Here is a 17,070-nt window from a genome sequence, read left to right as displayed (position 1 = left end):
TTTTGTTTCATATAGTCCAATAACTGTCAGCCTGTATGTTTGGTTACTTGTGTCAGACCTGACTATTGGAGAAACATTGCAGAAGCATGTAGGAAAGAAGCAGCGTCTGTACAAGAAATAACTCAGCACGTAATGACGTTGATGCGTTCTTAAATACTGCGTCTCTACCTCTCGAAATAGTTTTAATAATATCCGAGAGCTGGCGGCACAGAAAAGGCAAAGAACACTGTTAGTCCGTTATGCCTTAGTACCTTGATCTTCTACATGTTCCCCTGTCAAAGACATTATACGCCAGGGCAAATTGTACTTAGCTCAATGGGTTTAGATCATTTAAAGGATTTACGCTTGTTCTTATTTTATATGTTATTGTAATATCTAGTTTTAGACTCCGTTGGCCACCATCAGAAAGAAAATAATTAACATTTTGATTAATTGTTTTCAACGTATAACGTATATAATAAAAGCAAGTCTTGTCTAGACGAAGACACTATGACAGAATGTAGAAAAAAGGACTGTTTTCGGACGTCAAACATCTCGGAAGATGAACTTTGAAAAAGAATTTTACTTTTTTTAAAAAAGTCTAATATGTTGATGATCATCTGCAAGCAATCGTAAATTTCATCATTGTTCATCACATCACATGAAGGTGGTATTTTGTTCCATCAAAAAGACAAAACACGGTATCGCCTATAAGTGTTGGACAATTTAGCTTTTCTTCGGTATCAGTATATTACATGTAAAGTATTCATCGCTTATCTTTACTGACATCTGCAGCCACTATGCTATTTTTTCAGCGTTTTTGGGAAAAATTTAAATGTCTTTATCTTTCCATCTGACTCACAAGAAGTACAGAATTCAGATAATAACAATTTTTTTATTTAATTCAGTGGAGATAACAAGTAACAAATGTACTGCATCATCACAGTAGATAGGACGCAGAAGTGGGTTTTTGTTGCCCATTACTGATCTTAAGAAATTTTATTCCTTTGTCGAGATCGTCGTCATGATCGGTGCATTCGTGTAAAATTGTTCCAAAGTGACGTTCCTTCCCGCTACGGTACTCTAACTGCAAGAATCCATAATGCTTTGCTTGCACAAAATCTTGGTGTTGCTGAACACTTGAAAATGATACATGGAAGTCTTACATGTACTGCTGTGAGGTCACCTCACACAAACTCTTCTGCACCATAGCCGTGATCCCCGTCGCTGATTCCCTGCTCTGCCTATTATAGTATATTTCTTGTTTAGATTTTGGTTCCAGATTTAGGTTCTGCCAACTGACACGAAGCTTTGGTGTAGGTCATAAATAGGAAACTAAGACATTTCAGCATAAATGTATTAGGTTGTGAACATTGAAAAACACAATTTTAATTAATCGTTTCAGCTGCCTTCGCTAGTCGACGGTTGATCTGAGACAACATCCGGTCAACTTGTTAGCTGTACTATACCATTTTATGCATGCATGAACAGCTTCTTAGGTGTGATTTCCTCCCACTTCCAGTAAAGTTCCGACGATGCCTCGTCTCACACCGCAGTTTCACCGTGTTGGAGTCCTCGGTGGCATCGATCCTGACCCTTCGAATCTGAATCCTGTGCACGTAGCAAAGGCGTGTCTCATGATCATTAACTTCATTCTGTAATTTGACTACTCCGTTGGTTACATCCTCCTAATCGATCTGAAGGACATGACTGCTGGACACTTGAGCAAGCTGACGATCCGCGACCTTCGGGCTCTGGAATTGATTACCAGGGTAGGTATTTAATTAGCAACAATTTAGGATGCTTTAAATGCCAAAAACAAACAACGAAAATTTATAGTTTAATATATTCCTCGTTACATCTTGTCCGTATCGTATACATCGATGACTGTTTTCTTTTACAGACAGCTTACGTTAAGAGGATCAAAGCCTTACATTTTCTAAACGCGCCGAAGATACTGAACACAGTGCTGTCCATAGTGAAACTAGCTCTTCCCGAGAAACTGCAGAAGAGGGTGAGCTAATCGACCACTTGATAGTTCACAGTTAAGAGTCCTCAGCAGATAGTGTCTACGTAAAATATCCACTAACATCTTTCATTTTCATTTAATAAATTACATTCCGTAAAAATTTTGTATATTTTGCTTGATAGAGCCAATGTTATATGAACTTCCCTCATTACTGTTACCATTTTCTCCTTTTCATCATACATTCACTGTCGTAGACACCGTAAGTGATGAAATTATCCAATCCTTTATATAATCACACTTACTATTTCAAAAGAGGTCAGGTTGTACATCGCTTCAAACTTCAATGTATCACAAATGTTGTATTGCTCGTCCGTCTCTGCTATTCAGTAAAAATTTTCAGACTGTGCATGTTGTATTCAAGAGCCTTAACCCATTTAGTTTTACTGAGGTGTTCCAAAATGCATCTCCGGAACGATATGTAGTGTAAGTCGGTGAAGATTATGCAAAGGCTGAGGGAACGCACCTGAGCCAATGTACCATACTATTAGGAATTCAAGTTATGTTTTACGCATACGATATTATAAAGATAGCCTCCGATGAAAACCAAATGGATTCTTGTTGCCAGCATCCATCATTTGTTAGTCGATGTTTAAACTATTCCTTTAGACATTTAAAAGACAGCTACAGTTTCTAAATAAACTGTAACACATGTTAAAATGAAAATGAAGTAGTCTGCAATCTGCCCTCTGCAGGGATATATCCTGCCGAGGCAACCGTCCATGCACCACTGCTCTAACATCGTATCGAGCACCTATTCTAATCTTAGCAGACCGCAATCTCGCAAAGGCCTCTGCTGTTTGTGGTGCGGGCGGTAGACTCACGCTAGAACTACCATTCGCTGAAGTGATGAATTTTTCATATCCTTGGCTTGGTTGAGCGGAACTCAACAACCACTTTAAAACAACTAAAAACCATGAACTGTACGGACATATGAGTGGATATAACATGTGAACAGGTTCTTCACAAAAGCACTTTTCGAATCTCGTTTAAAACCTTTACCCATCACATTTGTAGTAACACAAATGAGATTAATCCTACACTCGAGATCTTTTACGCAGTAGGTGTAATCGAGTCACTGGGGAGTAGTTCGCAGCTCATGGTCTTGTGGCTAACGTTGCTGCCTCTGGACCACCGGGTCTAGGGTTCGACTACTGGCCGGGTCGGGGATTTTCTCCGCCCAGGGACTGGGCGTTGCCCTCACCATTTAATTCGGGAAACGTCGTGAGTCTTTTCCATTATTAAGAAACTATATGAGGACTGGAGTGTAGCTTCCCTCTACTAGTACACCCACCAAATTCGTTAACTGTCCGGCGGCGTCGACTGCCCGCACTGCAAAACAGCTCCCGTATAGCCTGCTGCTGATCAAGTGCAGCCCTTCACCTTGCACCGTTGACCACGCCGGCTCGGATGCCACTGAACTAGCCTTTCCAAGGCTTTCACTCGATACGGCGACGCAGGCGTTGTGTGGAACACTAGATTCACGTAGCTTCAATGAGTAATGTGGTAATTAGTGAGATGGGAAGGTGAAGAATCCCTCGATATCTCTTAGAGACCGCTCTCCAGTCCACCGGCATGAGTTGAGTGGTGACTGTACGACCAATTCCACATTTGCCTCTATTAACCTCCCATCTAGTTTGTTCTCCATCTCTTCGTCAGAAACGAAGTACAGGAACTATTAAAACATGAAAAGACTGAGAAAAAAATTACGCTACTGACGGTCACCAATATCAGTGTAAATGACGATATGAAGGAGCGCCCGACACACAGAATAAATTACAGTTCCAGGAAAGGCGATTTCTCATCATTTGCGGGTTCCAAATGCCGGATTAGTGTCAAGAAACAGAGCCTTATAAACGGATTCTCTTACAATGTCAAATGGAGTACCTAGTTTGACATTGACGCTATCATCCTGAGCAATAAATGCTGGGCCGTTGTTCTAAACTAGAATTATCTCTCTTGTACAAGTTTCCTGTCGCAAGAGGAATGTAAGAGATAGGATGTGCCCGATATTTGTGAGAATGATCGGTCTGCATGTTGAAAAAGTCACAGTAACGACTGATAAAGGGTGTTACAAAAAGGTACGGCCAAACTTTCAGGAAAAATTAGTCACACACAAAGAAAGAAAATATGTTATGTGGACATGTGTCCGGAAACGCTTACTTTCCATGTTAGAGCTCATTTTATTACTTCTCTTCATATCACATTAATCATGGAATGGAAACACACAGCAACAGAACGTACCAGCGTGACTTCAAACACTTTGTTACAGGAAATGTTCAAAATGTTCTCCGTTACCGAGGATACATGCATCCACCCTCCGTCGCATGGAATCCCTGATGCGCTGATGCAGCCCTGGAGAATGGCGTATTGTATCACAGCCGTCCACAATACGAGCGCGAAGAGTCTCTACATTTGGTACCGGGGTTGCGTAGACAAGAGCTTTCAAATGCCCCCATAAATGAAAATCAAGAGGGTTGAGGTCAGGAGAGCGTGGAGGCCATGGAATTGGTCCGACTCTACCAATCCATCGGTCACCAAATCTGTTGTTGAGAAGCGATTGAAATGTGCAGGAGCTCCATCGTGCATGAACCAGATGTTGTGTCGTACTTGTAAAGGCACATGTCCTAGCAGCACAGGTAGAGTATCCCGTATGAAATCATGATAACGTGCTCCATTGAGCGTAGGTGGCAGAACATGGGGCCCAAACTAAAATGAGCTCTAACATGGAAATTAAGCGTTTCCGGACATATGTCCACATAACATCTTTTCTTTATTTGTGTGTGAGGAATGTTTCCTGAAAGTTTGGCCGTACCTTTTTGTAACACCCTGTATATATAGGGTGGTCACCAAATGTGTGAAACGCTTGTAGGGATGTTACAGGGCAGGTAGTACAGAGACATAAATGTTAAGAAAGAAATTCGATACGTTGCTCCGTTTCCGAGTTATTTAGCACTGAAGTTAGCCAATCGCGGCGTCGCGCACTCACATTCAAACGGCCTGCCACTGCTTTGACACGTTAGCTGAAACTTGAATTTACGCGTAGCGCGCCCCGATTGGTTAACTTCAACGCTAAGTAAATCGGAAACGGAGCAACGTATCGAATTTCTTTCTTAACATTTATGTCTCAGTTCTACCTGCCCTGTAACATCCCTACAAGCATTTCACACATTTTCTGACCACCTAACGTCATCTTCATTCTGAACAATTGACAGACCCGTACAGACTGCTGTTGGCTATGAGTGATATGACGTCGTAAGCGAATGCCACGTGCTATTCAACAGATCCGTGTTTTTTCTTACACGCACACTTAGGTATGTGTATTCGAATCGACGCAACCACACCAACCTGCTTATTAAATTATTTACATACAGCTCGTGGTGTACTGCAACATTTCTTTATCAAATTTTCGCAATTTGTTTCATTTGTATTCAATGAATTTACATTTTATGGTCACACTTAGTTTCATCTCTCGCTACGGTACCAATAGTATGTCAGTTTCTATTACGTGGCACATTGCAGATAGATCTCAGATGCAATAAAATTTTTCAGTTGAATTTTAACAGACGTAAATCTTTCAAACCGATTCCTAAGATTAAAACCTTCAGCTACCTATGTCGTGTATGTTTTAGAATAAAGTCTTCGGTCTCATATCTTCTGTAGACGAGACCACAATAAAATGGAGTTGATGGTCTAAATTGGCTAACTGAATATGTAAATCGCAATAATGAACGCGTTTACTTACACAAATGGTTCTTTTCTAGTTACGATCTAATACTTCATCTGAACGTTACCATTTTCTTCCTCTCCGTCATTCCCCTTCCTCCATCAGCATCCAAGAATTAAAATACAATACGTATCTTAATGTACACTACATTCAAAACTTTACTCGCCTTAACACGAATTTTACTTATTGGAAATTCTGGACACATTTCTCTGCACCTATTTTTCTTTATTATCGTTGATTGAGTATTAATACTGGTACAAAAAGCCTTTACCAAATGAAGACTTTCAACAGAACACAACTTAGTTTGATTCTTTTCCTTTATTCTTCTTCCATCAAACAGGGTCTAATAACCCTCCAGGCTTAAATGGAGATCTTAAAAAAATTCCATTTCACCCATACTTCACGTTTAAATAATCTTTAGATTTGTATTAATCACATTACTATTAATCATGTTATGTCTAACTAACCCTTTACCTTCTGTACCTTCAGAGCAGTGTGCATAGGAACATACCTTGGCTGATCTTTCAGTCTAGTGAAAGATATTGAAGTCACATAAGCCGCTTCAGGCATTTTCCACTGTTTTTTTTTTGTGAAGGATGAGGTTCAGCATTAGTAAAAACTTTGAGGTCTACAAACTGTATAACGTATTAAATCGATATGGAAGATACTGTAAATTCTTCAGTTACTAAATTCTGTATGTTTTTAAAAATATACAGAATTCTGTAACTGAAAAATTAACAATAATTTTATGAACAGCTATAACATATGGGCTGTTAAGCCATACTTCATTGGTCGGGCACCATCCTGTACCTCGAAAAGGGAAAATCTTCTACCACAGTACATGTAATACACTCCTGGAAATGGAAAAAAGAACACATTGACACCGGTGTGTCAGACCCACCATACTTGCTCCGGACACTGCGAGAGGGCTGTACAAGCAATGATCACACGCACGGCACAGCGGACACACCAGGAACCGCGGTGTTGGCCGTCGAATGGCTCTAGCTGCGCAGCATTTGTGCACCGCCGCCGTCAGTGTCAGCCAGTTTGCCGTGGCATACGGAGCTCCATCGCAGTCTTTAACACTGGTAGCATGCCGCGACAGCGTGGACGTGAACCGCATGTGCAGTTGACGGACTTTGAGCGAGGGCGTATAGTGGGCATGCGGGAGGCCGGGTGGACGTACCGCCGAATTGCTCAACACGTGGGGCGTGAGGTCTCCACAGTACATCGATGTTGTCGCCAGTGGTCGGCGGAAGGTGCACGTGCCCGACGACCTGGGACCGGACCGCAGCGACGCACGGATGCACGCCAAGACCGTAGGATCCTACGCAGTGCCGTAGGGGACCGCACCGCCACTTCCCAGCAAATTAGGGACACTGTTGCTCCTGAGGTATCGGCGAGGACCATTCGCAACCGTCTCCATGAAGCTGGGCTACGGTCCCGCACACCGTTAGGCCGTCTTCCGCTCACGCCCCAACATCGTGCAGCCCGCCTCCAGTGGTGTCGCGACAGGCGTGAATGGAGGGACGAATGGAGACGTGTCGTCTTCAGCAATGAGAGTCGCTTCTGCCTTGGTGCCAATGATGGTCGTATGCGTGTTTGGCGCCGTGCAGGTGAGCGCCACAATTAGGACTGCATACGACTGAGGCACACAGGGCCAACACCCGGCATCATGGTGTGGGGAGCGATCTCCTGCACTGGCCGTACACCACTGGTGATCGTCGAGAGGACACTGAATAGTGCACGGTACATCCAAACCGTCATCGAACCCATCGTTCTACCATTCCTAGACCGGCAAGGGAACTTGCTGTTCCAACAGAACAATGCACATCCGCATGTATCCCGTGCCACCCAACGTGCTCTAGAAGGTGTACGTCAACTACCCTGGCCAGCAAGATCTCCGGATCTGTCCCCCATTGAGCATGTTTGGGACTGGATGAAGCGTCGTCTCACGCAGTCTGCACGTCCAGCACGAACGCTGGTCCAACTGAGGCGCCAGGTGGAAATGGCATGGCAAGCCGTTCCACAGGACTACATCCAGCATCTCGACGATCGTCTCCATGGGAGAATAGCAGCCTGCATTTCTGCGAAAGGTGGATATACACTGTACTAGTGCCGACATTGTGCATGCTCTGTTGCCTGTGTCTATGTGCCTGTGGTTCTGTCAGTGTGATCATGTGATGTATCTGACCCCAGGAATGTGTCAATAAAGTTTCCCCTTCCTGGGACAATGAATTCACGGTGTTCTTATTTCAATTTCCAGGAGTGTATTTGCAAATGAACTACTTCTTTAACGTGTTCACAGTTTTAGCTGTCTAGCTAATCGAAATTTGTGTTGTAAGAGGCAACCTAATATTTCCGTGTGAGGGCATTGGTGGAGCGTAAACGTTTATGCGGTCCAACTCCGGTGCGGATATGCACTGATCAGACAGAACTTATGATTATCGATGTATTATCGACATAAACCCGTCCAGGCGATTGCAGTGTCACCTGGCGAGAAATTACTTTTAGTAGGACACACGCACGGTGCATTTAGTATCAGTGAGCGTGCTGTCCGTGTGTAGAATGAGGCAGGTGCGCGATCCATTTTGATTTGACTGGAGGCAGATTCTGATGGCCCGAAAGCGTGGCACTACCATTTCAGAACCTGTAAGACTTATCGGATGTTCGAGGAGTGCTGTGTTGAGCGTTTTCAACACGTGGTGGAACCAAGTTGAAATCGCGTCCAGACGTCGTGGGGTTGGACAGACTGGTAAAAAAAGAAAGGCGGCGGATTGTGGCGGAATTAACATTCGATTTTAATGCTGAACGCACAGTTCACCGAACACTCCTAACGCCTCTGCAGTTGATGACCCCCGCATGTTCCAATGTTAACACAACGACATCCTCAGCTACGATTTAAATGGGCACGTGACCATCGGCACAGGACGTTGGCGCACTGGCAGAGAGTTGCATGTTCTGATGAAACCCGATACCTTCTTCATCATGCCCGTGGGAGAGCGCGAATCCGTCGTCCTCCCGGGGAACAGATCCTTGACCTCCGTACTGTGGGAGGGAGACAAGCTGGAGATGGCTCTGTTATGCTCTGGGGAACATTCAAGTGGACTGCCATTGGTCCAGTGGAACTTGTACACGACACCATGAGGGCCAAGTACTATCGTACTCTGGTTGCAGACCACGTACACACGTTCATGACACCCATGTATCCCAACGGCAGTCGCGTTGCTCAACAAAGACAATGCGGCATGTCACAAGGCCAGGAGTGTGATGGAGTGGTTCGACGAACACAGTTGAGAGTTCCAGTTGATGTGCCGGCCCCACAACTCTCCAGATCAGGACCCGATCGATCGAACATGCCCGCATCTCGTGGTCGTGCGGTAGCGCTCTCGCTTCCCACGCCCGGGTTCCCGGGTTCGATTCCCGGCGGGGTCAGGGATTTTCTCTGCCTCGTGATGGCTGGGTGTTGTGTGATGTCCTTAGGTTAGTTAGGTTTAAGTAGTTCTAAGTTCTAGGGGACTGATGACCATAGATGTTAAGACCCATAGTGCTCAGAGCCATTTGAACATGCCTGGGATGTGATTGTACATGGGGTCGGAGCTCATCTCCGCGCTCCACGGGATTTACGAGAATGAGGCGACATGTGTAGACAGACCCACCGAGGACTCATTGCTTGCATACTACGACAACCAGCCGCGGTTATCGGTGCCAAAGGCGGAGATACAGGCTGTTGGTGGTCAAAATGGTCTGGCTGATAAGTGTATAAGTTCTGATTTCTTGTTGTTGTTGTGGTCTTTAGTCCAGAGACTGGTCTGATGCAGCTCTCCATGCTACTCTATCCTGTGCAAACTTCTTCATCTCCCAGTACCTACTCCAACCTACATCCTTCTGAATCTGCGTAGTGTATATACCTCTTGGTCTCCCTCTACGATTTGTACCCTCCACGCTGCCCTCCAATAATAAATTGGTGACCCCTTGATGCCTCAGAATATGTCCTACCAACCGATCTCTTCTTCTAGGCAAGATGTGCCACAAATTTCTCTTCTCCCCAATTCTGTTCAATGCTTTCTCACTAGTTATATGATCTACCCATCTAATCTTCAGCATTCTTCTGTTGCACCACATTTCGAAAACTTCTGTTCTCTTCTTGTCCAAACTATTTATCGTCCATGTTTTACTTCCATACATAGCTACACTCCACACAATTACTTTCAGAAACGACTTCCTGACAGTTAAATCTATATTCGATGTTAACAACTTTCTCTTCTTCAGAAACGCTTTCTATGCCATTGCCAGTCTACATTTTATATCCACTCTACTTCGACGATCATCAGTTATTTTTCTCCCCAAATAGGAAAACTCCTTTACTACTTTAAGTGTCTCATTTCCTGATCTAATTCGCTAAGTATTGCCCGACTTAATTCGACTACAATACATTATCCTCCTTTTCCTTTGGTTGATGTTCATCTTTTATCCTCCTTTCAAGACACTCTCCATTCGCTTCAACTGCTCTTCCAGGTCCTTTGCTGTATCTGACAGCATTACAATGTCATCGGGGAACCTCAAAGTTTTTATTTCTTCTCCATGGATTTTAATACCTAATCCGAATTTTTCTTTTGTTTCCTTTACTGCTTGCTCAATATAAAGATTGAATAACATCGGGGATAGACTAAAACCCTGTCTCTCTCCCTTCCCAACCACTGCTTCCCTTTCATGCCCCTCGACTCTTATAACTGCCATCTGCTTTCTGTACAAATTGTAAATAGCATTTCGCTCCCTGTATTTTACCCCTGCCACCTTCAGAATTTGAAAGAGAATCTTGCAGTCAACATTGTCAAAAGCTTTCTCTATGTCTACAAATGCTAGAGACGTAGGATTGACTTTCCTTAATCTATCTTCTAAGATAAGTCGTAGGGTCAATGTTGCTTCACGTGTTCCAGTATTTCCACGGAATCCAAACTGATCTTCCCCGAGGTCGGCTTCTGACAGTTTTTCCATTCGTCTGTAAATAATTCGCGTTAGTATTTTGCAGACGTGACTTATTAAACTAATATTTCGGTAATTTTCACGTTTGTCAACACCTGCTTTTCTTGGGATTGGAATTATTATATTCTTATTGACGTCTGAGGGTATTTCGCCTGTCTCATTCATCTTGCTCACCAGATGGTAGAGTTTTGTCAGGACTGGCTCTCCCAAGATTGTCAGTAGTTCTAATGGAATGTTGTCTACTCCCGGGGCCTTGTCTCCACTTAGGCCTTTCAGTGCTCTGTCAAACTCTTCACGCAGTATCAAATGTCCCATCTCATCTGCATCTATGTCCAGTTCCATTTCCATAATAGTGTACATCGCCCGTGTATAGACCCTCTATATACTCCTTCCACCTTTCTGCTTTCCCTTCTTTCCTTAGAACTGGCTTTCCATCTGAGCTCTTGATATTTATACAAGTGGTTCTCTTTTCTCCAAAGGTCTCTTTAATTTTACTGTAGGCAGTATCTATCTTAACCCTAGTGAGATAATCCTCTACATCCTTACATTTGTCCTCTAGCCATCCCTGCTTAGCCATTTAGCACTTCCTGTCGATCTCATTGTTGAGACGTTTGTATTCCTTTTTGCCAGCTTCATTTACTGCATTTTTTATTTCTCCTTTCATAAATTAAATTCAGTGTCTCTTCTGTTATCCAAGGATTTCTATTGTCCGTCGTCTTTTTACCTACTTGATCCTCTGCTGCCATCTCTACTTCTTCCCTCAAAGCTACCCATTCTTCTTCTACTGTATTTCTTTCCCCCATTCCTGTCAGATGTTACCTTATGCTCTCCCTGTAACTCTGCACAACTTCTGGTTTAGTCAGTTTATCCAGGTCCCATCTCCTTAAATTCCCACATTTCGCAGCTTCTTTTAAAAATCAATGGAATGTTTATTCCTGTGTATGTAACCATGTTGTACCTCGGAACATGTTTTCTAATTTGAAAAACTCTTACTTTTCAGAACAATTTATTTAAGTTCAGAAAAAGATTACAGCACACTTAAAATGAATGTCGTCATTTTAAAATATAGAAGAAATATATATCAAACTTCTATTACAGAAATGAATAGTGCCGAATGTCTGACAAAGTGTTCCAAGGTAGAACATTCTTTCGTATATAAAATACACATGTACTACATATGTTATAAAGTGTCACCTCCGTTTTCAGATAATGGTCCACGAACGAGGGTCACAGACATTATTCGAACATTTACCTAAATACGTGGTTCCCGACGAAATGGGTGGTACTGCTGGTCCAGTGGCAGATATAATGGGTAAGTAGTGGTTCAATAAGTCGTTTGCATTAGGTGCAGTTACTCTACGATTAAATAATAGGCTTTAAAAGTAAACTTACGTTTATCAACAACTACAAAATTACTCAAAGGCTCTACATTTTTCTTCCAAACTACTAAAATTCTGCAGTGAATACCAAAGTCCACAAATAACGCTTCAGCTACTTATAGGCATATTATTTCTGATTTCATGAAGTTCTCAAAAGGAGTTCACATGTATCGTGTGTCCCATAAGTATTAAATTGCATACGTTCATAAGGCATAAAAAACGACATATACACTACTGGCCATTAAAATTGCTACACCAAGAAGAAATGCAGATGATAAATGGTTTTCTTTGGACAAATATATTATAGTAGAACTGACATGTGATTACATTTTCACGCAATTTGGGTGCATAGAAATCAGTACCCAGTACAACCACCTCTGGCCGTTATAACGGCCTTTATACGCCTGTGCATTGAGTCAAACAGAGCTTGGATGGCGTGTGCAGGTACAGCTGCCTATGCAGTTTCAACGAGATACCACAGTTCATCAAGAGTAGTGACTGGCGTATTGTGGCGAGCCAGCTGCTCGGCCACCATTGACCAGACATTTTCAAGTGGTGAGAGATGTGGAGAATGTGCTGTCCAGGGCAGCAGTCGAACATTTTCTGTATTAAGAAGGCTCGTACAGGACCTGCTACATGCAGTCGTGCGTCCACTGTTCAAAGTGCCGTCAATGCGAACAAGAGGTGACCGAGACGTGTAACCATGACGTGGCACCCCATACCATCACGCCGGGTGATACGCCAGTATGTCGATGACGAATACACGCCTACAACGTGCGTTCACCGCGATGTCAGCAAAAACGGATGCGACCATCATGATGCTGTAAACAGAACTTGGATTCATGCGAAATAATGACGTTTTGCCATTCGTGCACCCAGGTTCGTAGTTGAGCTCCAGTCTTTGATGCAGCGTCAAGGGTAACCGCAGCCAAGGTCTCCAAGCTGATAGCCCATGCTGCTGCAAACGTCGTCGAACTGTTCGTGCAGATGGTTGTTGTCTTGCAAACGTCCCCATCTGTTGACTCAGGGATCGAGACGTGGCTGCACGGTCCGTTACACCCATGCCTGTCATCTCGACTGCTAGTGATACGAGGCCGTTGGGATCCAGCACGGCGTTCCGTATTACCCTCCTGAACCCACCGATTCCATATTCTGCTAACAGTCATTGGATATTGACCAACGCGAGCAGCAATGTCGCAATACGATAAACCGCAATCGCGATAGGCTACAATCCGACCTTCATCAAAGTGGGAAACGTGATTTTACGCATTTCTCCTCCTTACACGCGGCATCACAACAACGTTTCACCAGGCAACACTAGTCAACTGCTGTTTGTGTATGAGAAATCGGTTGGAAACTTTCCTCATGTCAGCACGTTGTAGGTATCGCCACCGGTACCAACCTTGTGTGAATGCTCTGAAAAGCAAATCATTTGCATGTCACAGCATCTTCTTCCTGTCGGTTAAATTTCGCGTCTGTAGCACGTCATCTATGTGGTGTAGCAATTTTAATGACTAGTATGGTGCATTAATACCTTTTATTTAGAATTGCAAGTGATGTATCAAGGTTTTGTGTAGAAAAATAGTTACTGCTACTATGTTACATGGCCCAGTGACGTACAGCGAACCTGGGCACCATTTGCAAACGACACTCACTTAAGCCAGGAGAAAGCCCAATGTGTCCTCTGGTGTAGCGCGATACAGTCACCATTCCGGAGAAAATTCCAGGCTGCACATCATAGACAGCCATCTCCTGTTAAAAGCATCAAGATGTCGTATATGAAGTTTAATGAAACAGTGCGCACAGAACTCACACGGTGAGGGACGCCGTCGTGAGAAGTGCCAACAAGTAAGTCCGCAGAGTATCGCCTGATCTGCAGGTTCCATAGACATCACTGCACCCTACCATCCAGGTCATGTAGTCCCTCTGACCAACGGATTGCAGTACTCGTTATGACTTTGTTGTTACCATCACGGCTGAGGTTGGGGAACGTGATGACTATATGAAGCGTGTACTTTTCTCCGATGAGGACAGTTTTTGGTGACTGTGTTCCCTGATACCAGAGGATAAATTGCGCTTTCTCCTGGTTTGAGTATATGTTGTTAACAAATGGTGTCCGATTCCGCTGTTGGTAACAAACAATGTAGCGGTAAGTACATGTGCACGAAAACCTAAGATTGTCACATGCCATTTAAGATAAAATACGATTGCCTATGTGTCATATATCATGTATTATGAATGTTTGTAATCAGGGAAACACTTCCAGGATACTCAACTAGTTTCTGCATTGTTACTGGAAGTTTAAAACTATGACGATACGTAACTGCATTACAACCAATAAGGAATTGATAAATGGGCCGCATCCGGCCATGAGCAAATTATAACTGCTGATGAAGCATTTAAGGAAACTAGCGTTCTTGTTTTACGCTGTTTGCGCGGTTCTTGAGTATATGTTACAACAATGCAGTACATAATTTACGAATGGCACTTACAGATGTACAATGTGTCCTCATAAAATCTTTCTGATTTCCAAATGTAATAACAAAACTGTAAGCATAGATACCGTTTGGATCTTCTTCGGAGGTGTAGTCATTTCTGGTCATAATTTAGCATTTGAAACAAAGCAAAGTAAATCATTTAGAAAAAAATCTCAGAAGCTTTTCTACAAAAAATAGAACACTTCTGCAAGGGTATCTTCTGTGACCCGTCAAATGTCTAGACGAGACTCTGTCTCATCCAATTTACACACTAGCAGTCCGAGGTGACGGTTCTATTACGTCCACCGATTCTTTTGTGGAGATCGCAAACGTCTCATACAGGCGAGGCATGCACAGTGTCTTTCACAGAACCCCACATGAAGAAAACCAGACGGGTCTATGTTCGAATATCGCGGTTGACACTTGGTTACTTCCTCTCGTTCTATCCACGGCAGTGGAAATATCGGTCCAGGAAGCTACGATCGTGTTAAGTCCATTGCGTAGGTACAACATTGTGTTGGAGGATCACATTTGGCTGTAGGGGAAGAAGCTGAGGGACAGCAAATTGCTCGAGCATGCCCAGAGAAAAGATTCCAGTCAGTTTATGCTGTCCTTCAGCAGCAGTCACCACACTTTCACTTTTCGCTGTCACTGACACGTTTCCGAAAACTGTGGGTGTAGCCGAACCCAGTTGCGAAAGTTTTGACGATTTACCTTCCCGCAGTTGTGGATGGTTGCTTCGTTAGAGAAAAGGACAGTGCCTAGGTGGTAGCGGCTTTGCCGTGTCAGGTCCAACATCTCAATACCAAGTAAGTGGCGGAGCTTTTGGTTGATGCTGTTCAGCAGTCTGAGGTTTGTAAGTACGTTGGCGAAGTCGTTCCAACAGCATCTTATGAACTCCTTAGCAACGGATATTTAACTCTCGTTATAATTGGCAAAAGGACTTGGATGGGCTTCTTTGGAAGCTCTCTATTCACCTCTACCATTTCATCAGATCTACGTTTTCTACAGGAAACTAACTGTCCGTTTACATTACCAGTGGCTTCTCATATGAAGCCTTAATCCTCTTAACATCTGGTGGCCTCCTTTATTAAATCATGTCGGAAATTTCTTGAGACAACAATGCGTGATTTTTTTTTCCTTAATACACCACGTGTCGGTCTTCAGGTGTGATCATTTCTAGTAATTATTTACCAACTGAAGCAAAAGAAATGAAACGTCTAGAAAAAATGTACAAAATTCTTGCAAACCTCAAATGCCTACTTTTCATCAATTCTTTAAAAGTACATTGGAAATCAGGGAGGTCTCAGCGGACACCCTATCCATTGCCAAATGAGTAAGGAATTATTCTTCTCCCCTGTTAACTCACGTGGATCTCTAAAGTTCCAATTTCGAATTCTTTCAGAATAAAGCACAAGAAGCCAGTAATAACCGACACAATGGGCAATAGTACCTTCGACCACGCACTTCACATTGGTTTGCAGGGTATGGATGTAGAAAATCAGATTAGGTGCCTTGAGACCACCTCACATTAATGTGGATAGGTAAAGCCACGTGAAAGTATGAAAGGGGACAGGAAAATTCTCTACTGCAATAAAAAAATGTGTACTACAAAAACAAAAGAAATGTTATAATGTTCGAAATAGTGATACAATAACAGTAGGCCCACATCAAGAATATAGCTCTTCAGTTCAGCTGATGCACACATTTCACCAAGGAAATATTCAATCAAAGCCGTTAAATGTTTGTACTGAATGCTACACAATGTTTTCTATGCTTTTTACGAGAAAGAGTGGGAAAGATATTATAAGCAACTTCAACTCACATATGGAAAATGTATAACTTGATGTGTCACCTATGTATGCATGTGAACTTAAACAACCTGCAAAAGAATAGGGAAGTCCATAAGCATATCGTGAAATACGCAGTACGAGAAATTACTTTGAATTAACATTAGACTTGATACACGACCGAATATCATGGTGAACGCGCGTAGTGGGCAGTAGTCATACCCAACTGTAGCGAAAAGCTTGCTGAAGCATGAAAACGCAACTATCTTCGTGTAGAATATCTAAACTGCACGAAAGCAGGCCCCAGAATCAAGTGCGTAACTTCCTCCCTTCATAGTACGTTGATCCATCTGGGTATGGCACCCTGTAATCTCGCTGGCTCGTGTCGGTCAAAGGTCCCGAACTAGCAGAGATATGACATACAAAGTGATGCAGAGACCTCTAACGGTGCTGTGACGATTATCAAATAATGTTATACTTCGCAGTGAGTTTCCTTGCATAGAGGATACGACATTTATTCCGTTTACATCCTTTCCAGAAAGCGGCAAACAATGTTCCTTCTTCATTTTCTAGTAGAACATATTCCTGCCATTATTTCATGACCTCTGCTCTAAATTATCTAACTTTAGCTTCCTTTAACACGATCAAATTAGCTACATGAATACACACGAAAGAAATACCCACATGAAATCGTGAAAACTGTATG

The 17,070-nt window shown here is 43.0% G+C and overlaps 1 protein-coding gene across 1 annotated transcript in view; it reads left to right on the top strand.

Annotated features, from left to right (window-relative positions):
• Positions 1-1,477: 1,477 nt before the first annotated feature.
• Positions 1,478-17,070, top strand: part of LOC124612827 (alpha-tocopherol transfer protein-like) — a 32,694-nt gene continuing 17,101 nt past the window's right edge. The window contains exons 1-3 of the mRNA XM_047141253.1: positions 1,478-1,751; positions 1,883-1,993; positions 11,925-12,030. Coding sequence (XP_046997209.1) covers positions 1,686-1,751; positions 1,883-1,993; positions 11,925-12,030 — 283 coding nt within the window. The 5' untranslated portion in view covers positions 1,478-1,685. The remainder of the gene's footprint in view (positions 1,752-1,882; positions 1,994-11,924; positions 12,031-17,070) is intronic.

This window comes from Schistocerca americana, chromosome 4 (genome assembly GCF_021461395.2).
Source record: "Schistocerca americana isolate TAMUIC-IGC-003095 chromosome 4, iqSchAmer2.1, whole genome shotgun sequence".
NCBI classification, from domain to species: domain Eukaryota; kingdom Metazoa; phylum Arthropoda; class Insecta; order Orthoptera; family Acrididae; genus Schistocerca; species Schistocerca americana.
The sequence above is the reverse complement of the archived record's forward strand: the minus strand, read 5'-3'. Positions and strand labels throughout refer to the sequence as shown.